Source organism: Artemia franciscana, chromosome 10 (assembly GCF_032884065.1).
Source record: "Artemia franciscana chromosome 10, ASM3288406v1, whole genome shotgun sequence".
Classification (NCBI taxonomy): Eukaryota; Metazoa; Arthropoda; class Branchiopoda; order Anostraca; family Artemiidae; genus Artemia; species Artemia franciscana.
The window spans coordinates 33,459,577-33,480,535 of record NC_088872.1 but is presented as its reverse complement, the minus strand read 5'-3'; the positions used below and the strand labels follow the sequence as shown (position 1 = coordinate 33,480,535).

General features: G+C 36.0%; 1 protein-coding gene across 4 annotated transcripts in view; it reads left to right on the top strand.

Moving 5' to 3' along the window:
- The window catches only part of LOC136032096 (uncharacterized), a 438,713-nt gene that overhangs the window by 108,431 nt on the left and 309,323 nt on the right, over positions 1-20,959 (top strand). For all 4 annotated transcript variants that reach the window (XM_065712239.1, XM_065712241.1, XM_065712240.1 and 1 more), the window contains exon 6: positions 11,730-12,063. In XM_065712239.1, coding sequence (XP_065568311.1) covers positions 11,730-12,063 — 334 coding nt within the window. The remainder of the gene's footprint in view (positions 1-11,729; positions 12,064-20,959) is intronic.

Genomic DNA, 20,959 nt, shown 5'->3' with positions numbered 1-20,959 from the left:
CACAACGAACTTATATATTCGTATATTTTTATTACGTATATTAGGGGGTTCGCCCCCTCGTCAATACCTTCCTCTTTACACTAAAGTTCGAAATTTGTTTCAGTTCCTTAAGAATGACCCTTGAATCATAAAGGCCGTTTAATTAGAATAATTAGCTCTTTTCAAATTACTATAAATACTTTAGCGTAAAGAGCGAGATATTGAGGAGAGAACGAACCTCTCATATACGTAATAATTTCTTTTCGTTTTAAGTTTTAATGCTGCTCCTTAATTTCAGTTGAAAAAATTTGTTTTCTTATATAATTTCTCATTGTTATTTTTTTAATAATGATGAAAGATCCAGCTCCCCCTTCATGGAAATTCTCTTCTCCTGTGATAAATTACTCCATGAAAAGATCCTCCCACGTAACCCCCTCTCCCGACCCTCCCCCCCACCACCAAGAAAATCCCCTCCTGAGAATGTCTGTATACTTCCCGATAACCAATACTGTATGTAAACAACAGGCAAAGTTCACAACTTGCAGCCTTTCCCTAGGGGACTGTTGGGGATTAAGTCGTCCTCAAAGACATAGTTATTAGATTTTTGGACTATGCTGAACAAAATGGCTGTTTCAAAATTTTGATCCGGTGACTTTGGGGGAAAAATGAGCGTCGGAGGGGGCCTAGTTGCCCTCTGATTTTTTGGTCACTTAAAAAGGGCACTATAACTTTTAATTTCTGTTAGAATGACCCTCTCGAGACATTCTAGGACCAATGGGTCGATACTATCACCCCTGGAAAAAAAACGAATAAACACGCATCCGTTATCTTTCTTCTGGCAAAAAACACAAAATTCCACATTTTTGCAGATAGAAGCTTGAAACCTCTACAGTAGGTTTCTCTGATGTGCTGTATCTGATGGTATGATTTTCATTAAGATTCTATCACTTTTAGGGCGTATCAATTTCTCAAGAATAAAACAAATTTTCTCAAACAAAATAAAATAAAATAGGGCAATATTAAAAGAAAATAAGGCAAAATTACCCATCAACTTTGGATGGGTAAGACTAAACTTGATGAAACTTTTATATTTTAATTCAGCATAAAAATTCAATTCTTTTGAGGCATCTATTAGTATCAAAATTCCGCTTTATAGAGTTTCAGTTACTATTGAGCCGGGTCGCTCCTTACCACAGTTCGTTACTACGAACTGTTTGATATGAACAGGTCATATTTTGCTGAAATCAACCATACATGGATTCTCAATTGATTAAAGGATCGAAAATAATATCTTTGGTTCATCCTATTGATCCCTTCATTCCATTTTTTTTTTTATTAAAAATGTTGTGTTAGATGGTCTTAGATGTTTTTTGTAAAATAGACGAACAACGTCAACTCTCGTCAAGTATATATATTTCTTAAATGATGGACATTGGTATGTTCTTGCTCAACATCCTACCTTTCACCACTTAACACATATAGATATGTTTTCAGCTTTGGCCACGCTGATCGAAAATCCATAATGGCTGATATCGCATCTAAGATTAATTCTGAAAAATTGATACCTAGATCCCAAACACTTTGGGGTAAACTTAGGACTAGAGGATGCAATACTGGCCAAAAAATTTTGCGAATCAAACAGTTAATGGTAACGAACTGTAAGTAAGGAGCAACCCGGCTCAATAGTAACCGACATTCTAAACAAAGGAATTTTGATACCAATAGATACATCAAAAGAATTAGATTTTAATGCTGACTTCAAATATATAAGTTTCATTAAGTTTAGTATTACCCATCAAAAGTTACGAGTCTGAGAATATTTGCCTTATTTGCAAAAAAAGGGAAAACACCCCCCTAAAATTCATAGGATCTAATGAAAATCATACCATCAGATTCAGCATATCAGAGAACCCCTCTGTAGAGGTTTCAAGCTCCTGTGTGCAAAAATGTAGAATTTTTTTTTTTTTTGCCACAAGAAAGATCACGGATACGTGTTTATTTAGTTTTTGTTTCGTTTTTTTTCTTTGCAGGGGTGATCGTGTCGACTCAGTGGTCCTAGAATATCGTGAGAGGGCTCATTCGAACGGAAATTAAAAGCTCTAGTGCCCTTTTTAAGTGACAAAAAAATTGGAGGGTAATTAGGACCCTTCCCACGCTCATTTTTTCCCAAAGTCACTCGATCAAAACTTTGAGATAGCCATTTTGTTCAGCATAGTCGAAGAATCTAATAAATATATCTTTGAGGTTGACTTAATCCCCCGCAGCCTCAGGGGAAAGGGCTGCAAGTTGTGAACTTGGCCCATTGTTTATATATAGTATTGATTATTGGGAAGTATACATACGTCTTCAGGGGGGATTTTTCTGGTGAGGAGAGCTCAGGGGGAGAACGTTACGTGGTAGGATCTTTTCATGGAGGAATATTCCATGAGGGAAGAAAATTTTCCATGAAGGGGGTGCCGTATTTTACAGCGTTATTTAAAAAACGATCAGAAATGAAATAGAGAAAACAAGTTTTTTCAACTGAAAGTAAGGAGCAACATTAAAACTTAAAACGAACATAAATTAATAGGTATATGAGGCGATTCGCTCCCTCGTCAACGCCTCACCATTTACGTTAAAGTTTTTTTAGTACTTTCAAAAGAGCCATTTATTCTAATTAAATTCTTTGTGATTCAGGGATCATTCTTAAAGAATTGGAACATAATTCGAACTTTAGCGTAAAGAGCAAGGTATTGACGAGGGCGCGAACCCCCTCATATACAAAAAAATTTTTGTTTGTTTCAAGTTTTAATGTTGCTCCTTTTTTCCAGTTGAAAAAAACATGTTGTTGTTTTTATTTAATAGCTGAAAGGTACACAAGGGAAAGCCTGGGAGGATCAGGTCTTGATTGTTAATGGGCTCCATCCTGAGGGGTTGACGTTTGGGGGTGTTCGTTTTCGGTAACCATAGGGGCGAGATATGTAGGGGTGGAGCCGTCTACATCCAAGAATGGTGGCTGTTGGGCTGGCAAAAAGGACCCAGAAGGGACAGGTTACTAATTACCAGTGCGGCGGGGAGGAGGCAACTTTGACTGCTCTGGTATCCTTGTCAAAGAGAAAAATGGGTGGGAAAAGGTAACCTCTTTCAGCTATTGAAAGGGGATATCAAATAACTATGCCTTTTGTGGATGATATATCCCCACAGTCCTTAGGGCAAGGGCCGTAAATTATGCAAGTTGCCCATTGTTTATTTATAAGATCTTTTATTGGAAAGGGGGTGGTGTTTGATTCTGGGTCTTCACAAAGGCTTAAGGCATAAAATGAAACTTTCAGGAAAAATTGAGGGGGATGTCGAGTCAAATCAAAACACATTACATGCAGGATGGTTGTCTAAAGGGTGTATCAGCAATTTCTAAGGGGTGGCCGGTCTTTAACTCCCCGGATTTTAACCCCTCCCCGGAGAATACCCCCCCTATAAAATCCCCTCGGAAAATGCTCCCCGAGGAAAATAACCCCCCGCGGAAAATACCCCCCGGAAAATATCTTCGGTATCCCCCCCCCGTGCAAAACAAGGCTTTCCACATTTGTGAATTTCATTTTGATTTTATTTTTCCATTGGGGGAATGAATTTTTGTACTTGTGTATTATACGCCACTCACTCAAGTTTACGCAGTGTAAAACTCGAGAACAAGCCGGTTTCTTCGTTAGTTTCTTTCAGCTTAACGCGAGACAAGACAAAGACAAGTGACAGAATAGATGAGACATTTATAATTTGAGTTATATATTTGCAGACAATGGGGAGAGGATCAGTTTGAAGTCAGAAAACGATTCTTACTTAATAATATGTAGAATAATTGTACCTAACACATTTTGCATGCAGGCACGGTATCCTTTAACCCCCCCTCTAATAGATAGATAGATAGATAATTGTATTTTAAAGCCAAATATACAGCCATGAACACAGTACAATAACATAAACGAAAGGCACAAATAACATAAACTTTGATCAGGGATCATCATAAAACACTTATCATAAAACATCATGAAACACTACATTAACCTAATACTAGTATTTGAAACACTAAATGGGGTTGGGGTAATTGAGATTTCACTAATAACAATATTTCAAAATTTTCAAGATTCTTGGAAAAATCCTTCCTTAAAGTCTCCTGTTTCATACTACAAGTTTAACCTATTTAATTTATTATTTTATTGCCCTGTAGTACCTCATTTATCATTTGCCAAGTTCCCATAATTTTAATTATGTTTTTGGTTCATTTTTTTGGACTGCATTTTGTGTGGCTAGAAGATCACAAAGGAAGTACCAATATCGTACCAATAAAATGAAACAAATAACATAAACCTTATTTTATTTATTGTTATTTATAATAATAAAGTATTAATTGATTAATACTTGAAAACGCGGTCATTGAAAATAACACTTAACACTTGGAAAAATACATAAATAAAACATTACATTTACTTTATACTGGGATTTTTCTATCTATTTATTTATTTATTTTTTATTTAACAAAATTTCCAGATACATTACTATTTTAAAAATAAACTTAGGCGACGTACTATTTAAGACACCAGGAAATATCCACTCATTATTTCTAAATGTCCCTTCCCTTATCGTAGAGAGCCCCTGGCACCGGCTTAAATATTGCACTGAATAATCCTCTTTAACTCTGCAAAGCGGGCAAGTATATATGTCTTCATTGGAACATCTCTCTTTAGAATATCTTTTAAATTTTGCACTAATTGGCAGGCAGTTAGGCCTAAGCTGCATCCACAACGTCAAATACCTAGATGGTAAATTCAGCTTAAGGTAGAACTCCTGCCCATAACACACCTTAACTTCCTTATAAAACTTTAATGTTTCTGATTTTTTTATCTTCTCACTCCATTTTTGGATCATTTGATTCTCCAGTACTATCTTAATCTCATTCTCCCAATTTGCATTTATATCCATTGGTGGTCATATACCTAGATCACCATTAAAAACTGGAAATGAGTTGTTCTATGCAGCCCAAACAATTTCTTAAAGTACCCTAAATGAATACTCTCGAGCTGAGCCACTTTCTAATGCCCCCAAATCTCTGCTCCGCAATGTAGACTGGGCATTATTCTCGATAAAAAGACCCTTTTATGCAACTACAAGTTTTTTATTCCCATTACATTATTCTGGAAAATTGTAAACATCGCTGCTTTTCCTTTGTTGAATGTTTCCTTTATATGTGACTTCCATCTTCCGTTACTTTGGAAAATATATCCAAGATACTTAATTTTATCCAAAACTTGTATCTCCTCCCCCTTAAGCCAAAATTTACTTTCTCATTTTTCATTTCTCTTGTTAAATTTAATGACTTTTGACTTCTGTAAATTATGTGCCGAATTCACCACTAGAGCAGTGTCATCCGCAAACAACAGCACTGATAAGTTTTTATTACCTAACCTCACTGTTGGAGCCCATTTTTTGGCTAAAAATTAAACAATGTCATTAATAAAAAGACCAAAAAGTTAACCTGACAGGGCGCTTCCCTGCTTTACTCCTTTCTTAACTTTAAAAGGCTTCAAAAGGCTCGACCCACGTACTCTTACTATTGCACTAGTTTCAAAATACATATTTACAACCAAACAAACGAAACAAGAAGGTAGCCCCACATCATCTAGGCTTTTTTTTTAAATTGGAACTTTATTAGCATTATCAGAAGGTAATTTTAAGTCCAAAAGTGCAACATATAGCTTATTTTTTCGTGATTCATACTTTTCAATTAATCCACTTAAAATAAACACTATCCGTTGTACTGTAACCTTTTCTAAAACCTCCCTGTTCTTCTTTCATAACTCCAAAACCCTCTAGCCAATCATCTAACCGGCTATCTAAAATTTTCTCTAAGACTTTGCTAAATATAGGAGTTAGTGCTATCAGTCTATCGGCCTAACTCTCATGATCAGTGGGACTCCCCCCTTTAAATATAGGTACCATTATCGATGTCCTCCATGTAGAAGGCCATACTTCATTACTAATAATTCTATTAAATATGTAAACTAACACAGGCAATATCACACTAAGTGACCTCTTTATCAAAATTGCTAATATACCATCTGTTCCTGGTCCAGACCCTCCTTCCATATTCCTGACGAAACTTCTCTTACCAATCATAACACTTTCCTCATAGGGAACAACACAAAATTGCTCCAATTTCCCCCACTTAATTCTGTACATTCGCCTTTTATACTCTCTGACCAAGACTTGACCAACCAAACTTGACCAAGTATCGGCCGCTGGGATATCTGATAGGGCCTTTCTTTTATTATCATTTAATTTCATTTTTGACCTGAAATCTTTTGTATTACCTAGATTAAAAGCTTGATCCAACTCCTTCCGTTCTTTTCTAAGCTTCTGCCACTTTTTTCTTTTTATCAACCTTTTATATTCTCTTTTTTTCTTTAAATATTAACAGTAATTCATGATTTTCCTCAGGCGAAGACTAATTTTTAACTGTCTCTAGTAAATCTTCTAAAGGTTTACTGGAGAGGCAGCTCCTTTCATATACGTAATAATTAGGGAGTTGCCCATTCCACAAGACCTTGCTCTTTACGCTAACGTTTTAACTTTTTGTCCTAGTTCTTTAAGCACGATTCCTGAAACACAATGGCCGTTTAATTAGAACAATAAGCTGTGGTTAAAAATTCTATAAAACAAAACATTAGCGTAAAGAGCAAGGTCTTGAGGAGGAGGCGACCCCTTTCATATACTTAGTAATTTCTGTTCGTTTTATATTTTGATGTTGCTTCTTACTTTCAGTTGAAAAACTTGTTTTTTTAAATTTAATTTCTGATCATGTTTAAATAATATTAAATGAAAAAAAATTTTTTAACTGCAAGTAAGGAGCGACATTAAACTTAAAACAGTTGTTCCCTCCTCAATGCATTGCTCTTTACGCTAAAGTTTGACTCTTTCTCACAACTCTACTTTTGAAAAAAATAAAAAACTTTAGCGTAAAGACCAAGGCGTTGAGGAGGGGACAACAACCATTTCATAAATGGAATAATTTCTTTTCGTTTTAAGTTTTAATGTCGCTAATTTTTGTAGATAGGAGCTTGAAACTTCTACAGTAGGGTTCTCTGATACGCCGAATCCCATGGTGTGATTTTCGTTAAGATTCTTTGACTTTTAGGGGATGTTTCACTCTATTTTCTAAAATAAGGCAAATTTTCTCAGGCTAGTAACATTTGATGGGTAAAAATAAACTTGATGAAACTTATATATTTAGAATAAGGTAAAAATGCAATTCTTTTGATGTAACTATTGGTATCAAAATTCCATTTTTTAGAGTTTCGGTTACTATTGAGCCGGGTCGCTCCTTACTACAGTTGGTTACCACGAACTGTTTGATAGGAAAATGTGGCTCTCTTTCCATGAAAAATTTTGGTACTTGTGTGCTACGCGTCACTCACTCTTCGTTTCTTTAGAATCAAATTTGGGCTATATTTTTACATATTTCGGGGGGGGTGGATAAAGTATAGCGGGTCTGCATGCAAAATGTACTAGATAAAATTATTGTGCATATTATGAAGAAAGAATTGTTTTCCGACTTTAAACTGAGCCCTCCCCCCCCCTTATGTGCAAATATATAGCCCAAATTATACATTTCCCATCTATTCTGTCTCTTGTCTTTGTCTTGTCTCGCGCTAAGCTGAAAGAAACTAACAAAGAAACCGGTCGTAAACTTAAGTGAGTGGCGTACAATACGCAAGTATCAAAATTCCTTCCCCCTAAGGAAAACAAAAAGACAAAACTAAAATAAAATTCCCAATTTTGGAAAAGCTTATTTTCCACGGGGGGTATTTTCTGGGGGGGGGGGGGTAAACGCCTAGAAACGTCTAAAAAACGGCTGTGTGTATTAAGTTGAAACTTTCAAGGGATGATACAAAGAGCTTGGAGGACAGAGAGCACTGATAAAAATTCTGAAATGAAGTCTAAAATAGTGAAAAGGTCTAATAACTGTGTCTCTGGGTATGCCATGCCCCCCAGTCTCGGTGGAAAAGCTTTTTAATTATGCCGTCTGCTCATTGTTTTCATACAGGATTAATCATTGGGAAAGGAGGGGGTGGTTTCCTGAATATGTCAGACAAAGCTAGCTTATCTGCAACGTGTAACGAATGGCTAATATAAGCTGAAAATTTCAGGAAATGTTGAGCGGATGTTGCTTAAAGTGAAAAGACAGTAGGTGCATCGAAGTTGCTTACAATGTGTATCTGGCCACATCTATATTCATCGCAGGAACTGCTACGGGTATTAAGTTGAAAGTTTCATGGTATGCCAAGGAGAATTTTATGCAAAAACAAAAGACACTATATGCATCCAGGTTGTCCAATTGGCATATCTTCAATATTTCAGGAACAATCAGGGAATAATATCGAGTATAAACATTCAGAAAATGTTGAAGGGGATGTTGAGCGCAAATACACTAGTTGCATCACAGTTGTCAATGGGCGCAGCTGCTGTATGCTAGTAACAGCTAAGATTACCAGGGTTGCCAAAATTTGTGGAAATGTTGATTGGGATACTGAACTAAATCATAAGACACCGTATTCTTCCTGTTTTTCAGAATGGTATGCTCGCAATATATCAGGAATAGTTAAGAATATTAAGTTGTAACTTCTAGAGAATGTTAAGGAGGATTTAGAACTTAGTCAAAATACAGGTATGAGTATCCTGGCTGTCAAAAAGGCATATATGGAATATTTAAGAATTGGCTAATGGTATTTAGGTGGAAATTTCTGAGGATGTTGAATTAAATCAGAAGATAATATGTTCATCCAGCTTGTTAAAATGGTTTGTGCAATATCTCAGGAACAGTTGTAGCCTTCAGAGAATGTGGAAGGGAATATTGAACTCTATCAAAAGAAATTATGTACATCCCTGTTTTCAAAAAGGTGTACATGCGTTATCTCAGGAACAATGAATGGCATTTATTTGAAACTCAGGGATTTTTGAGGGGGGATCAGTTAAACATTAATTAGAATTAGAAGTTGAAATCGCACATTTTAACTCTTAAGCCAACGCCGTGAAAAACTGAAAAAAACATTCCTTATATAATTAACCAATAATAAAACTTTGGCAATTCAGATCGAACAGACATTCTTATTATAATTCAAACTCAAACAACCAGAAATTACTATAAAAGAATAAATGAAACCCAAAACGAATAAAATATCAAAATCTATTGCGTCATTTGCGCTATGCCGAAAACAAAATACATTATCAACAATTTCTGATATATTTATAATTTTTTTAAATAAGATTAGTTGCTCTGAAACAAAATATTTGATTGCCGAGATTTCCAGTAATTAAAATCGTTATATATGCTGAATATTCAGTTTATTTTCATTATTTCTTTCCAGCTATCTTTGTTATTGTAGTGATTTACTTTTTTTTATTTTCTTTTGAAAAAAAGACACCAACTAATGAACATTTCAAATTATATGCAACTTTCAATAAACAGTAAATGACGAATCTATTTTTTTTTAAGTTTTGTTCTATGTAAGTTTTACTTGAATAATCAATTAATTTTTCCTTGTTTCTAGATTTATTTCTTCATCTTTGTTATTATCTGTCATCTCTGTATTCGTTATGATCATTTATTGTAATTTCTGTTTGTTTTGGGTTTCATTTATTCTTTGAGGGTAATTTCGGATCCTTTTCAGATTGAATTATTTCATGAATTAAGGTCTGGTGGTCTTAAGTTTAATATGACTCTTCACTTTTCTCTTAAAAACTTCTTTTCCGGATTTTTTTTTAAATTACTACTACTACTGCTAATAGCTCACCGCAGCACCAAGCTGTCTGAGGCCAACATAGCTACGAATGCTTCTCCTTCATCCTTATCTATTCAAAGCCGCCCCCTTTACACCCTCACAGGAAGGTCCCATTTTCTTTTTAATCATTCTATATGACATCTTCCCATCTCAGACGAGGACTACCCGCTTTCCGTTTAGCCCTAGACGGTTGGCCGAAAAGGACAATCTTCAGCAATCTGTCAACCTCCTTCTGCAGAACGTGCCCTAGCCATCTCAGCCTTTCTTTCATTATACCCTAGAAAATGGGACTGAACCACATTTTTTGTACAGCCTACTGTTTGAAATACGGTCGGTCAGACAGGTACCCAAAACAATTCGTTGGCAATTTCTCTCGAATATATCTAGCAAATCTTCATCCGCTTTTCGAAGTGCCCGTGCTTCAGAGTCGTATTTGACTACTGCCATCACTGTACCTTCCCATATTCTAATCTTGGTTTGCAGACTTCTCCTCCTATTCTTCCAAACTTTTTTTAACTGTGAAAAAGCACCCTTAGCCTTGGCTATTCTACTTTTAACATTTTCACTGCTCCCACCGACTTTACTAATAATACTACGAAGGTAAGTGAAGCTGCCCACCTGATCAATGCTTTGACCCTTATCAGCTTCAGTGTGGCGTCTATTATTAGTGCATAAACATCCTAAGTACCAACTTCGGTGAAAACAAAACACCATTTCTGAAAATATTTGATTACTATATCTTGAATTTGGACTTGTATTTTTCAATTATCACCTTTTATTAGTTTACAAATTCATGCGTACAGATTGTGGCAAAAGTTGAAAGACATTTGTGAAAAGTAGCCTACATAGCCTACGTGTTTCTTGTTCAGATATTCATATTGCACTTCGACTCTTTATGTGCATAATAAGTTTCTTGAAAAACCCTTGGATACTTGACTTGAAGAAATTAAATACTATGAGTTAATATGTACTTGTTGACGGTTGACGTTTCGTTTGGGCACCTCCTTTGGTTATTTAAGACCGTTTCTTGAATTATTCAAAAGTTGTAAAAATAGAGGGAGTTTGGGGCCCAAGCCTTTGCTTTAATCACTCCTGTTACAGGGTATAAATTCCACAGACCCAAGAAGACTTAAGATTCTTGAATTTGGACATACATAACCTCTACCTAGTTGGAACAATGATTAGACCGTTTAAAACGTTTCCCAAAATTATCATTTTACAACCACGAGTCGAAAAAGATGTAACTTATCGCACATGCCCACCGTCATACTGAAATTTATGTATAAAACCCTTGTTTCAAAAAATGCTGTTTGTATGATTTAATACCCCCTGTCGGAAAGACTTTAGGCAAGTTAGAGGCTAAAGTTGTAATTTTAGCTCAATATTTGTAATTAATGACTTGAAAAAACGCTTATTTCCATACTCCATGAAAATCAGATATATGTGAAGCATGTGGTTACCATGTTTTGATTTAGGATGATTATCAGATCATTTAAAACGAGTCCTGAAATAATATTTTGGCAACACAATTAGAATGAACTCTAGGATTTCTATATTTATAAGGTATGATCAGGGATAAGGGCACCTGTTGGAGAATGACTTTGCCTCGGGGCTCACTAATCATACATAACAACATATTCGGTTGATTTTGAGTTCCACAACATGTACAATTTCTACCTCTCTGCTAAAATACACCCACGAAACATCACTTTCAAATGAGCTGTTTGCAAAATTTGGGCCATTGCCCTATGGTTGTATAGATCCCCCCTTCGACTTCTATTGTTTTGGACCTTTCGAGCATGCAGATCAGAATCATTAGTTAAAATTTCGGATCGATGCCCTATGGGGTTGTGGTTGCGTCTGGAAGGACAAGTAGTGTTCAAGAGCTGATAGACTTATTTATTTGAGCAGCTTGTTCAATATACATTTTTTCTCTCTTAGGAAACAGAAGGAGTGTGTGTTGTCGCGTTTGGGGATTCCAAAGAATTTCCAGCATTTTTCACTTCAACCAGCGGCTTCATGGCTCCTGCATCAGTTTCTTCCCCATCCGAGGCAGCGAATATTATTTTCAGCCGGGATCAGATTGGTTTGGAAAATGGTATTTTAATAGCTGTTCCAATTCCAGTAGAATTTGAAGCGAACAAAGAACAGATCAATGAAGCCATTCAAAAAGCTCTGGTAAAAGCAGAATCAATGGGCATTAAAGGGAAGAATATCACGCCTTTCCTTCTTGAAGAAGTTAACGAAATAACCAAAGGCAAATCATTACAAGCGAGTATCCTTTTTAATGGTTTGTATTTGAAAAGTACAAATATTTCAACAGTAAGACCCAGGCCATTTTTTTCTCTCTGTTTCACGAAAACTGACATCTTCCGTTTGTTGATTTGGAACCTATGCTACATAGTCAGTGTGAAATAGTTTCTGATTAAAAAAAACTTCTAGTGAGTAAATAGAAATGAAGAGAGGAGTAAACGGAAAATCAAAGATGCATGCTCAATAAAAAACAAAAGTCTTTGCAACTAAAGCAGATTTCACTGAAATAAGAACCTAATAATGCGAGGAAGAGTGAGCGACATAAAAAGATAAAACGAGTAATGTATAGATGGGGAGATAGAGAGAAGCATGATAAGAGAGGAAGGAACAACGCTGCGAGCGATCGAAAAAAAAGGTTTGATTCTAGATATGATATTAAAAAAAAAAATATTTGTTCTCTCATATAAGAGCAAACAGCGAGGTCAAACCTGAAAATGAAGAGAATATATTTATTTTAAAAGAGGACATCCCTTCCTCAACTCCCTGCTCTTCATAACAAAGTTTAAATTGTTTTCAATGCAGAAATAGTGGATTTTTTTTATTTGACTCCTTTACACGCAGGTTTGAGAAACAATTTAAAATACAGTCTTAATTTTAAGAATTTGTATTGAACTTTTGTATTTTACGCTCACAGTTATTCAATTAAAACATTATAATTTTTACAGTTGACCTCATTATCACGCAAGTTTGAAAAAGAATATAAATTAAAATCTTGATTTTAAGGATTTAGTTTCTGATTTTGGATTTTACACTCACGGGCATTCTGCAAAACAATAGAACCGCCACCCTCAGTATCCGTATTCAACGCTTGCTCGAAATACCACTACTGTTAGTAACTCTTTGAAGCACCAAGCCGCAGGAGGCCAACATAGCTGAGTTCACACCTCCACCACATTCTATTCAAAACTTCACCATTTACCTCTTTCTCCCCCCATGAAGTTCCACTGTCTTATAAATCGTTTCTTGTAATCACTTTCCACCCCGTTTGAGGACGACCTCCTTTATCGGTGTCAGTTTGATTGCAAAAAAAAGCACAATCTTCGGTACTCTTTCATTGCAAAAACCTGGCCATCTTTACCTTTCTATAATAGAAAACGGGATTGAAACATATTTTTCTTGCGGCTTATAGTTTGCTATACCCGCAGTCTAGTCAGTATCTGAAACTACACTTACACAATTCTTCTGGAAAAAATTTAACCTATCTTCCTCAACCTTCTGAAGTGCCCAGATTTCACAGCCTAACCATTGCCGTTACCTTAGCCGAAACTATAGCTTCCAATGTTCTAATCTTGTTTCTAAGACTTGCTTTCCTACTCTTCTAAACTTTATTTAAATTGGCAAAAACTATCCCTTGGCTATTCTACTTTTTACATATTCACTTAACAGTGGCTTCAATTCCTGAAATTGTAGGGAGGGTGGGCATTTATAGTTTTCAATGTTTAGAAGGTAATTTTACTGTTTTTCAAATCTATGTCCATAAAAATTCTTAAAGAGAGCATTTTTCAGTGAAAATACCAAAAAGAAAGTATTTTTCAAAAGTCAGGGGGGGGGAACCTAGTGGAGTCAAATATTTTTTAGATGACTTTAAAGCTCCTCTTAAGTGACTTTAAAGCTCAAAGCGGAGAAAGATTGTTCTATCTATGGTTCACACTGCTGTGTCCCTATTCTCCTCCCCCTGTTCTTTATGCTAAAGTTCTTCTAGTGCTTCTGTAAAAGCATTTTAGAATGCATCAGAATAGATGAACGAAAAATGTCCTATCTATGAAGGGGGTTATAAACTTTGCAATTAAGTTTTACTGGTGCTTTCAGAAAGCATGGACTTCCCTTTGGAGTTTGGGGTGGTTCTTTGTTACAAACCTCAGCCATAGTTGACTACTGTCCTTACTGTGGGCTTTAGTATGCTAATCTTAGCTACAAACTTTATCTGCTAAACTTATTAAACTACGAAAAAAATTTAGCGCATCGTTTACTCTGCTCTTTACATCTTTAAATGCATCCATCATCCTTACTAATAAAAAGAAACTTAGTAAAAAAAAAAGGGAAAAAGTTCTATGGTTTTTACAAAAAAAAAAAAAAAAAAAAATCAATTTAAGACACAAATTTAGTAGACTGTAATTTCTAGTGTTTTTGCAATGCATAAAATATAGCCTATTGGAAATTGCAAGTATTTCATTTAAAAATTGCCCCTCATGTTTGTAGTATTTAAATTGTAATTTATGTTTTAATGCACATGCTACGAAATGACCCTGTTCGTTCTCAAAGCATGTTGATATAATCAGGTTAAACTATGTATCATATTCCTGAGGATGAAATCTATTATAATTAATTATATTTATAGCTTATTATTCAACTGTTGTTTTTTTTTTCAGTTATTTTTTTACACGAATTTTTGTATTTTGTAGATAGAGGGCTGAAACGCACTTTTTAAGGTTCTTACACATTTGAATCTAATGACTTATTTTTTGCCAAGATCACACACCTTTTTGAAGGTATTATCCTTTTCTAATATAGGGAAAATTTCTTTTGCCATAAGTAACCTTCTGCCTAGTAAGTTTATATATTTGGATTCCAAATGACAAGTATATTCTTTTGATGTATGTCTTTGATCTGTTGATGTTTGATGTTGATGTATTCTTCCAAAACATGTATTTTTAGAACTCTGGTGATTGTTGACTTGGATTGTTTTGTGCTTATCTTGTATTGCTGTAACTGGTTTGAAAAGAGACTATTACTTGACATTCTATCGAGATAGTAAAGATTTGACTCCGCAACAACCACCTTTATGGGTGTGTAAACTCAATAAACAAGACAAAATAAAGACCTTAAAGAATTATTTTAAAACCTGTATAAAATATTGTTTTTCTTAGTTATTGGTCGCACAGCTCTGTTTAGTTACGACTGAAATTGCGAAATGTACTTGTATGTTAGCCCTATCAGGAAATAATCACGTGATTGACGGGTCTATGAATATTAGTGTAAAAAAACACCTTTATTTTATACATGTTATCCCCTTTTATTACAGACTGAACCTAAAATGTGTTTGCGATTCGCAAAGTCTTAAGCTATTATATTGCATTTTGTTCCCTGTCTTTTCCGTAAGTTTTTCTCTTGATATTTGGCTGTCGGATTTATAAAGTAACCAGCTCCAGCGAGAATACGAACTTCACCGAATGAAGACCATAAAGAAACAAACAGATTAAGGTAAAAACTAATTGTAAAATTAAGGAACTTCACTTCTTAGAAGTATTGAATGGAATACGGCTAAAACTAGCGGCTTATAATCAACGTTTTAATTGAATCACATTTTTTTTTTGTAAAACAACCAGCTCTTGGCTCGCTTAATGAGCGCTTCAAATTCGGTCCGGTTCGTTGTTCAGGATGCCTGGATTTTCTCAGTAGTATGGGCTGAGACATCACAAACAGGCTCTCATACCTTGGGCCGTTTCTTTACTCGTCACACTCTTACAGCTTAGTGATTTTGGTACGAGTTCCTTACAATCAAGCCAAACTAAACGGTAAAACGAAACACAGACAGTGAAATGTGTGGAGTTTGCTAAGTTTTTTTGTTTGTTTGGTATTTTTGGAAATTTACCTAGTCTTGTTTTATCCTGATGGTTTCAAAGTTATTCCTGAAAAATGCAAAATTCTACTCGAAAAGTTTGGCTGAAAGTTTTTTCTAACCACTGGCAGACGAACAGCTAAACACCTGAAGTTGATATTTTACCCGAAATTTTGTCTGCGAGTGTCTGCGTATTTTGTAAACTCAATCTTAATGCCTTTATGGTTACTTTAAAAGTTCTAAGATCAAATATACTATTTGATCATTCCCACTAAAATACTTTATTGCTAAAGCTCTTTAGTGAAAGTAAAATACTTTACTTTTCACTAAAGTTCTGCTCTAGTAACGCTTTTATTGGTTTTATTTAAATGTTTTCATTGATCACCTGCAGACATTCTAGAGCGACTTAAATCGAAGTTGAGTGGAATGAGTGGAAGAACTATGTCTCCAATAGAGTTAGAAAGTTCTGAAATATAATTATAACTTTTGGTTATAACTTTCTCCTCGGGAAAATGTGTCTGCTCCTTCAGGTGTTTAAAAATCTTGATTTTCGGTAAACAAGCTTAGAGATACATGATGCTCTTTTTTTTAATTTAGCCATATTCTTTACACGAAATTATACCTAGTGAATGAAAATGATAGTAATTTGTTCTGGTGATGCAAGATTCATCTCAGATTTAGTGATAGAAAAAGGGGTTATCCTAAATTATTTTTATGTGTAAGCTGATGATTCCATCTGTATATGGTTGCGTAAATTCTTGTAAACGCATTTTTCGTCTTGAAATAACAGAAAAAATTAAAAGCAACCATATCTAAGGATTTTGGGGGCTTTGCCATTGCATAAGCATGTATTCTTACACGGTTTTTTAGTTTATTACAAATTAATAGTTTAACCTTTTAAAAAAAAAAGTGAACTAGGAATGCGGGCTGATTCTTATCTTGATGCAATCTAAAAAAATTCCGTATTTAAAAATTCAGTCTACCTAAAATTTCAATATTTTTCAATAAACTGTTAAAAAAATCTTTTCTATGCGAATTTGCCAAAGACTACAGGGATATCATCGATGTAGCAGTAGCTGCAGCCTAGTAAAGAACAAACCACGGCGTATAGTAATCGAAATTTAAAAACGAGTTTAAAAAAGCTGTTTAGTCAGACAATATCGTAACTTAAACTGATTCTGAATAGATAACTGTTATCCAGATGCAACCGAACTGTAATTTGTAATAATGAAAAGAAATTTTATATTTTTTTGAAAAAGAACCCTTAAACTCCTTAAATATGGCCTCAATAAGTACCTAAAACTGCTCAAATATGGCTTCAATACTCGAATATAAAGAAATATCCTTTGTTGAAAACAGTTAACTGGAGGTTTACTGGCCCCTGTCTTAAAAAGCAAGGAATTTCATTTTTGCATGGGTAGCACTGGTCTGTCTTTTCTTTCACTGAGGGTGATTATTCTTATGCCCTAAAGAAAACCGTCATAGAGAAACCTCACACTTAGAATCTCCCTGAGACGATATCTTTCAATCGCCAACTCAGTCCGCCAATTTCGGTGCTAGGCTGGGGAGGGGTTATCACACAAATACAATCGTAACGGGTAACGTTTATCTATGCTCCCCCCCCCCAAAAAAAAAACAGCTTAATATTTAAAGCCGTACTCGGGATATCTTCTCCTGTAAGACATACCTGTCTCAACATAGGAGGCTACTGCTCTTCAATAAAAAATAATAGCAAAACTTCTATAACCTGAATCTAGGCTAGGACAAATGTATATAGACGTAATAAACCGGAAAAGACTTATTATCGAGTTCAACTTGCAAAAATGGACTAAAAATATAAAGGACAAATAAAAAATATCAGCTTCTGAGTGCGTGTGCCCCTTTGACGTTTTTACCAAGTCAGGGGTCGTCGTGGTAGAGCTCAGGAGTCGTCGTGGTAGAGCTGTGACTACGATTCGCTGAGCATGGTAGAGCTCAGCAAATCGGAGTCACAAAATTTATAAAATAAAGTATGTCTGGCTTACAAATGACTCATTGTCTAGGTGGCTTTTCTGCTCACCTTGATTAGCGAAGGTAATAAAAAGATTCTCAGGGACAAAGCTAAAAAGGAAAGAATGAGTTTAGAGGGAAATAGCAAATTACGAAAAATGGATATTTATCTGATAATCAGGAGGGGCCTAATAACGTAGAAGTTAGATTGCTAGTTACTAGGCTCCAGTCAAGCTCCAGTAGTTTTCCCAACCGCAGCACTTTATATTATGATATTTCCATTTGCAGAAACGATATGTCCATCTGCTATCCACGCAGTAGATCAATTGCGCAAAGACTCCATTCAACTGTAAATCCCAGGGAGTTCCTGCTGTCCGGCTCTAAGCTTCTGTGTGTGCTTGAGGCTATGCGTAAAGAGCAAGGTATCGAAGAGGGGACAACCCTCCTCGTATACCGTAGAAGAGGGTAACTTTGAACTAAAAATCAACTTTCAACTTTCAATAGCTTTCAAGTTTCAAGAACTTTCAACTAATCAAGGCTATTTTCTAGTATTTTCTTAATGCTAGTATTTACTCAAAAACATTTTGGTTTTCGGGAATACGTCATTCTGTGTCAAAAGGTAACTGTCTCAAACTGTTCGTTTTCATGTTGTGAAAGCTACACCAGTCCTAAAAAGGTGTTCAAATTTACTGTAGGGGCTGTTTTAACTTTGAACATTAAAATCTTTGACGGGTAACTTGGATCAACAGTTAAAAGAGTTTGGCCTCATATGGTATCGAGCTTCCAGTAAAAAAAAAAAAAAAAAAAAAAAAAACATTAATGATTAATTACAACATTAGTTTAAAATAAAAAGGCAAAGAAAAGTCAAATTAGTGGAGTATCAGATGACCAAAGTCATGATCAAATAAAAATTTTGTTTTGTGAGTGAGTTGAGGAGTGGAAGTTCTTCGCTTACCTGGTTAGCATGGACGGACGCTGAGTTATGCATATTTTTCCTGAGAAAACGGAAGGATCCATTCTTGTTTTTTAGCTGGCATATCACGTTTACCAAGCCGTCAGAATGAGGAGCACCTATCTCCAAGACAACACAATACTTATAATTACGACCCATAAAGAACTTGTGCAATGAACCAACGTCCATCCACGCAGGCTGGTGGGTAATTTGAACCAGTTTTGGCTGCTGTCCCGTTTGAAATTTTAGAAAGGCCTGCGCTGCACTGATCACTTTCCATTTCAGGCTCATTCTTGCTTCCTGATGCATCAGTCATGCCGAACTCACAACTCAAATCATCTCCATTCCTAATCTTTTTTCCCAACGCAATACTAAGACGTTTGCACGCGATTTCTCTCACATACTTGTCAAATCTGCTGACTTGCAGGGCATCCAATAAAAATTTACTGACGTTGTTCTCAAACTCTTCATTGGAGCAAAAAGACAACGTCTGGTGGTTGCAGTATAACTTTAGTGCTTAGTCACCCCCTGCTCTTTTCTTCAGGTGTGGGAATGACAATGACATAAACTACCCTTCAAAAGGTTTGCTCTGAAACCATCCTGATTTAGACGCTGCGTACCAAGCTCATTTAGAGTCTCCTATAATCTATGAGCTAATCATACCTTTAGCTTTATAGCACACACATGGTGGAAGCATTTTGCCTTCTTCATCTCCACTTATCATCAGGGATTTTGCTCTCTATGTTTCATTCATTATCCTGGAGGGGTATTTGGTAACTATTTCTGCAATGCTTTTCTTGTTCCTCAGGGTTGTCTGTTAATTTAGGCTCATTGTAGTTGTATATATTCGACTGAGGCACATCCTGAATAGTCATTTCTAAATTTTTGTTGTACTCGTTCAAGATTTCAGGTGAAACAGAAGCTTTTTTTGAGTAGTTTGCTATGGTATACATGTTATATAATTTTGAACAAAACGGCTATCTAAAAGTTTTGATCAGATTGCTTGGGCATTGGGTAACAGAGGGATAGGGATTGGGTTGCACAAAAAGGCACGAGGAGGAGGCTGGGTGCCCTCCAATCACTTGGCTCTTAGGAACAACACTAGATATTTCATTATGGCACTTGGTATTAACCAAGTGACATATAGCAGTCGCCAATTCTGTCGGTCTGTCGGTCTGTCTGTCGGTCCCGGTTTTGCTACTTTAGGCACTTCCAGGTAAGCTAGGACAATGAAATTTGGCAAGCGTATCAGGGACCGGACCAGATTAAATTAGAAATAGTTGCTTTCCCGATTTGACCATCTGGGGGTGAGTGGGGCCCCGGTTAATTCGCAAAAAATAGAAAAAATGAAGTATTTTTTACTTATCAGCGGGTGATTGGATCTTAATGAAATTTGATGTTTGGAATGATATTGTGTCTCAGAGCTCTTATTTTAAATCCCGACCGGATCTGATGACATTGGGGGGAGTTGGAGGGGGGAAACCTAAAGTCCCGGTTTTGCTACTTTAGGCACTTCCAGGTAAGCTAGGACGATGAAATTTGGCAAGCGTATCAGGGACCCGACCAGATTAAATTAGAAATAGTCGTTTTCCCGATTTGACCATCTGGGGGGGGGGGGAGTGGGGGCCGGTTAATTCAGAAAAAAATGAAAAAATGAAGTATTTTTAACTTATGAGCGGGTGATTGAATCTTAATGAAATTTGATGTTTGGAATGATATTGTGTCTCAGAGCTCTTATTTTAAATCCCGACTGGGTCTGATGACATTGGGGGGAGTTGGAGGGGGAAACCTAAAATCTTGGAAAATACTTAGAGTGGAGGGATTCGGGATGAAACTTGATGGAAAAAATAAGCGCAAGTCCCAGATACATGATTGAAATAATCGGAACTGATTTGCTCTCTTTGGGATAGTTGGGGGGGGGGGGTAATTCTTAAAAATTAGAAAAATGAGGTATTTTCAACTTACGAACGGGTGATCGGATCTCAATGAAATTTGATGTTTAGAAGGATATCGTCTCTTAGAGCTCTTATTTTAAATCCCGACCGGATCTGGTGATGGGGGCGGGGAGTTGGGAGGGGGAAACCTAAAACTTGGAAAACACTTAGAGTGGAGGGATCGGGATGAAACATGGTGGGAAAAATAAACACAAGTCCTAGATAGATGATTGACATAAACGGAACGGATCCGCTCTCTTTCGGGTAGTTGGGGGGGGGGGGTATTTCTGAAAAATAAGAAAAAATGAGGTATTTTTAACTTACGAACGGGTGATCGGATCTCAATGAAATTTGATATTTAGAAGGATATCGTGGCTCAGAGCTCTTATTTTAAACCTGACCGGATCTGGTGACATTGGGGGGG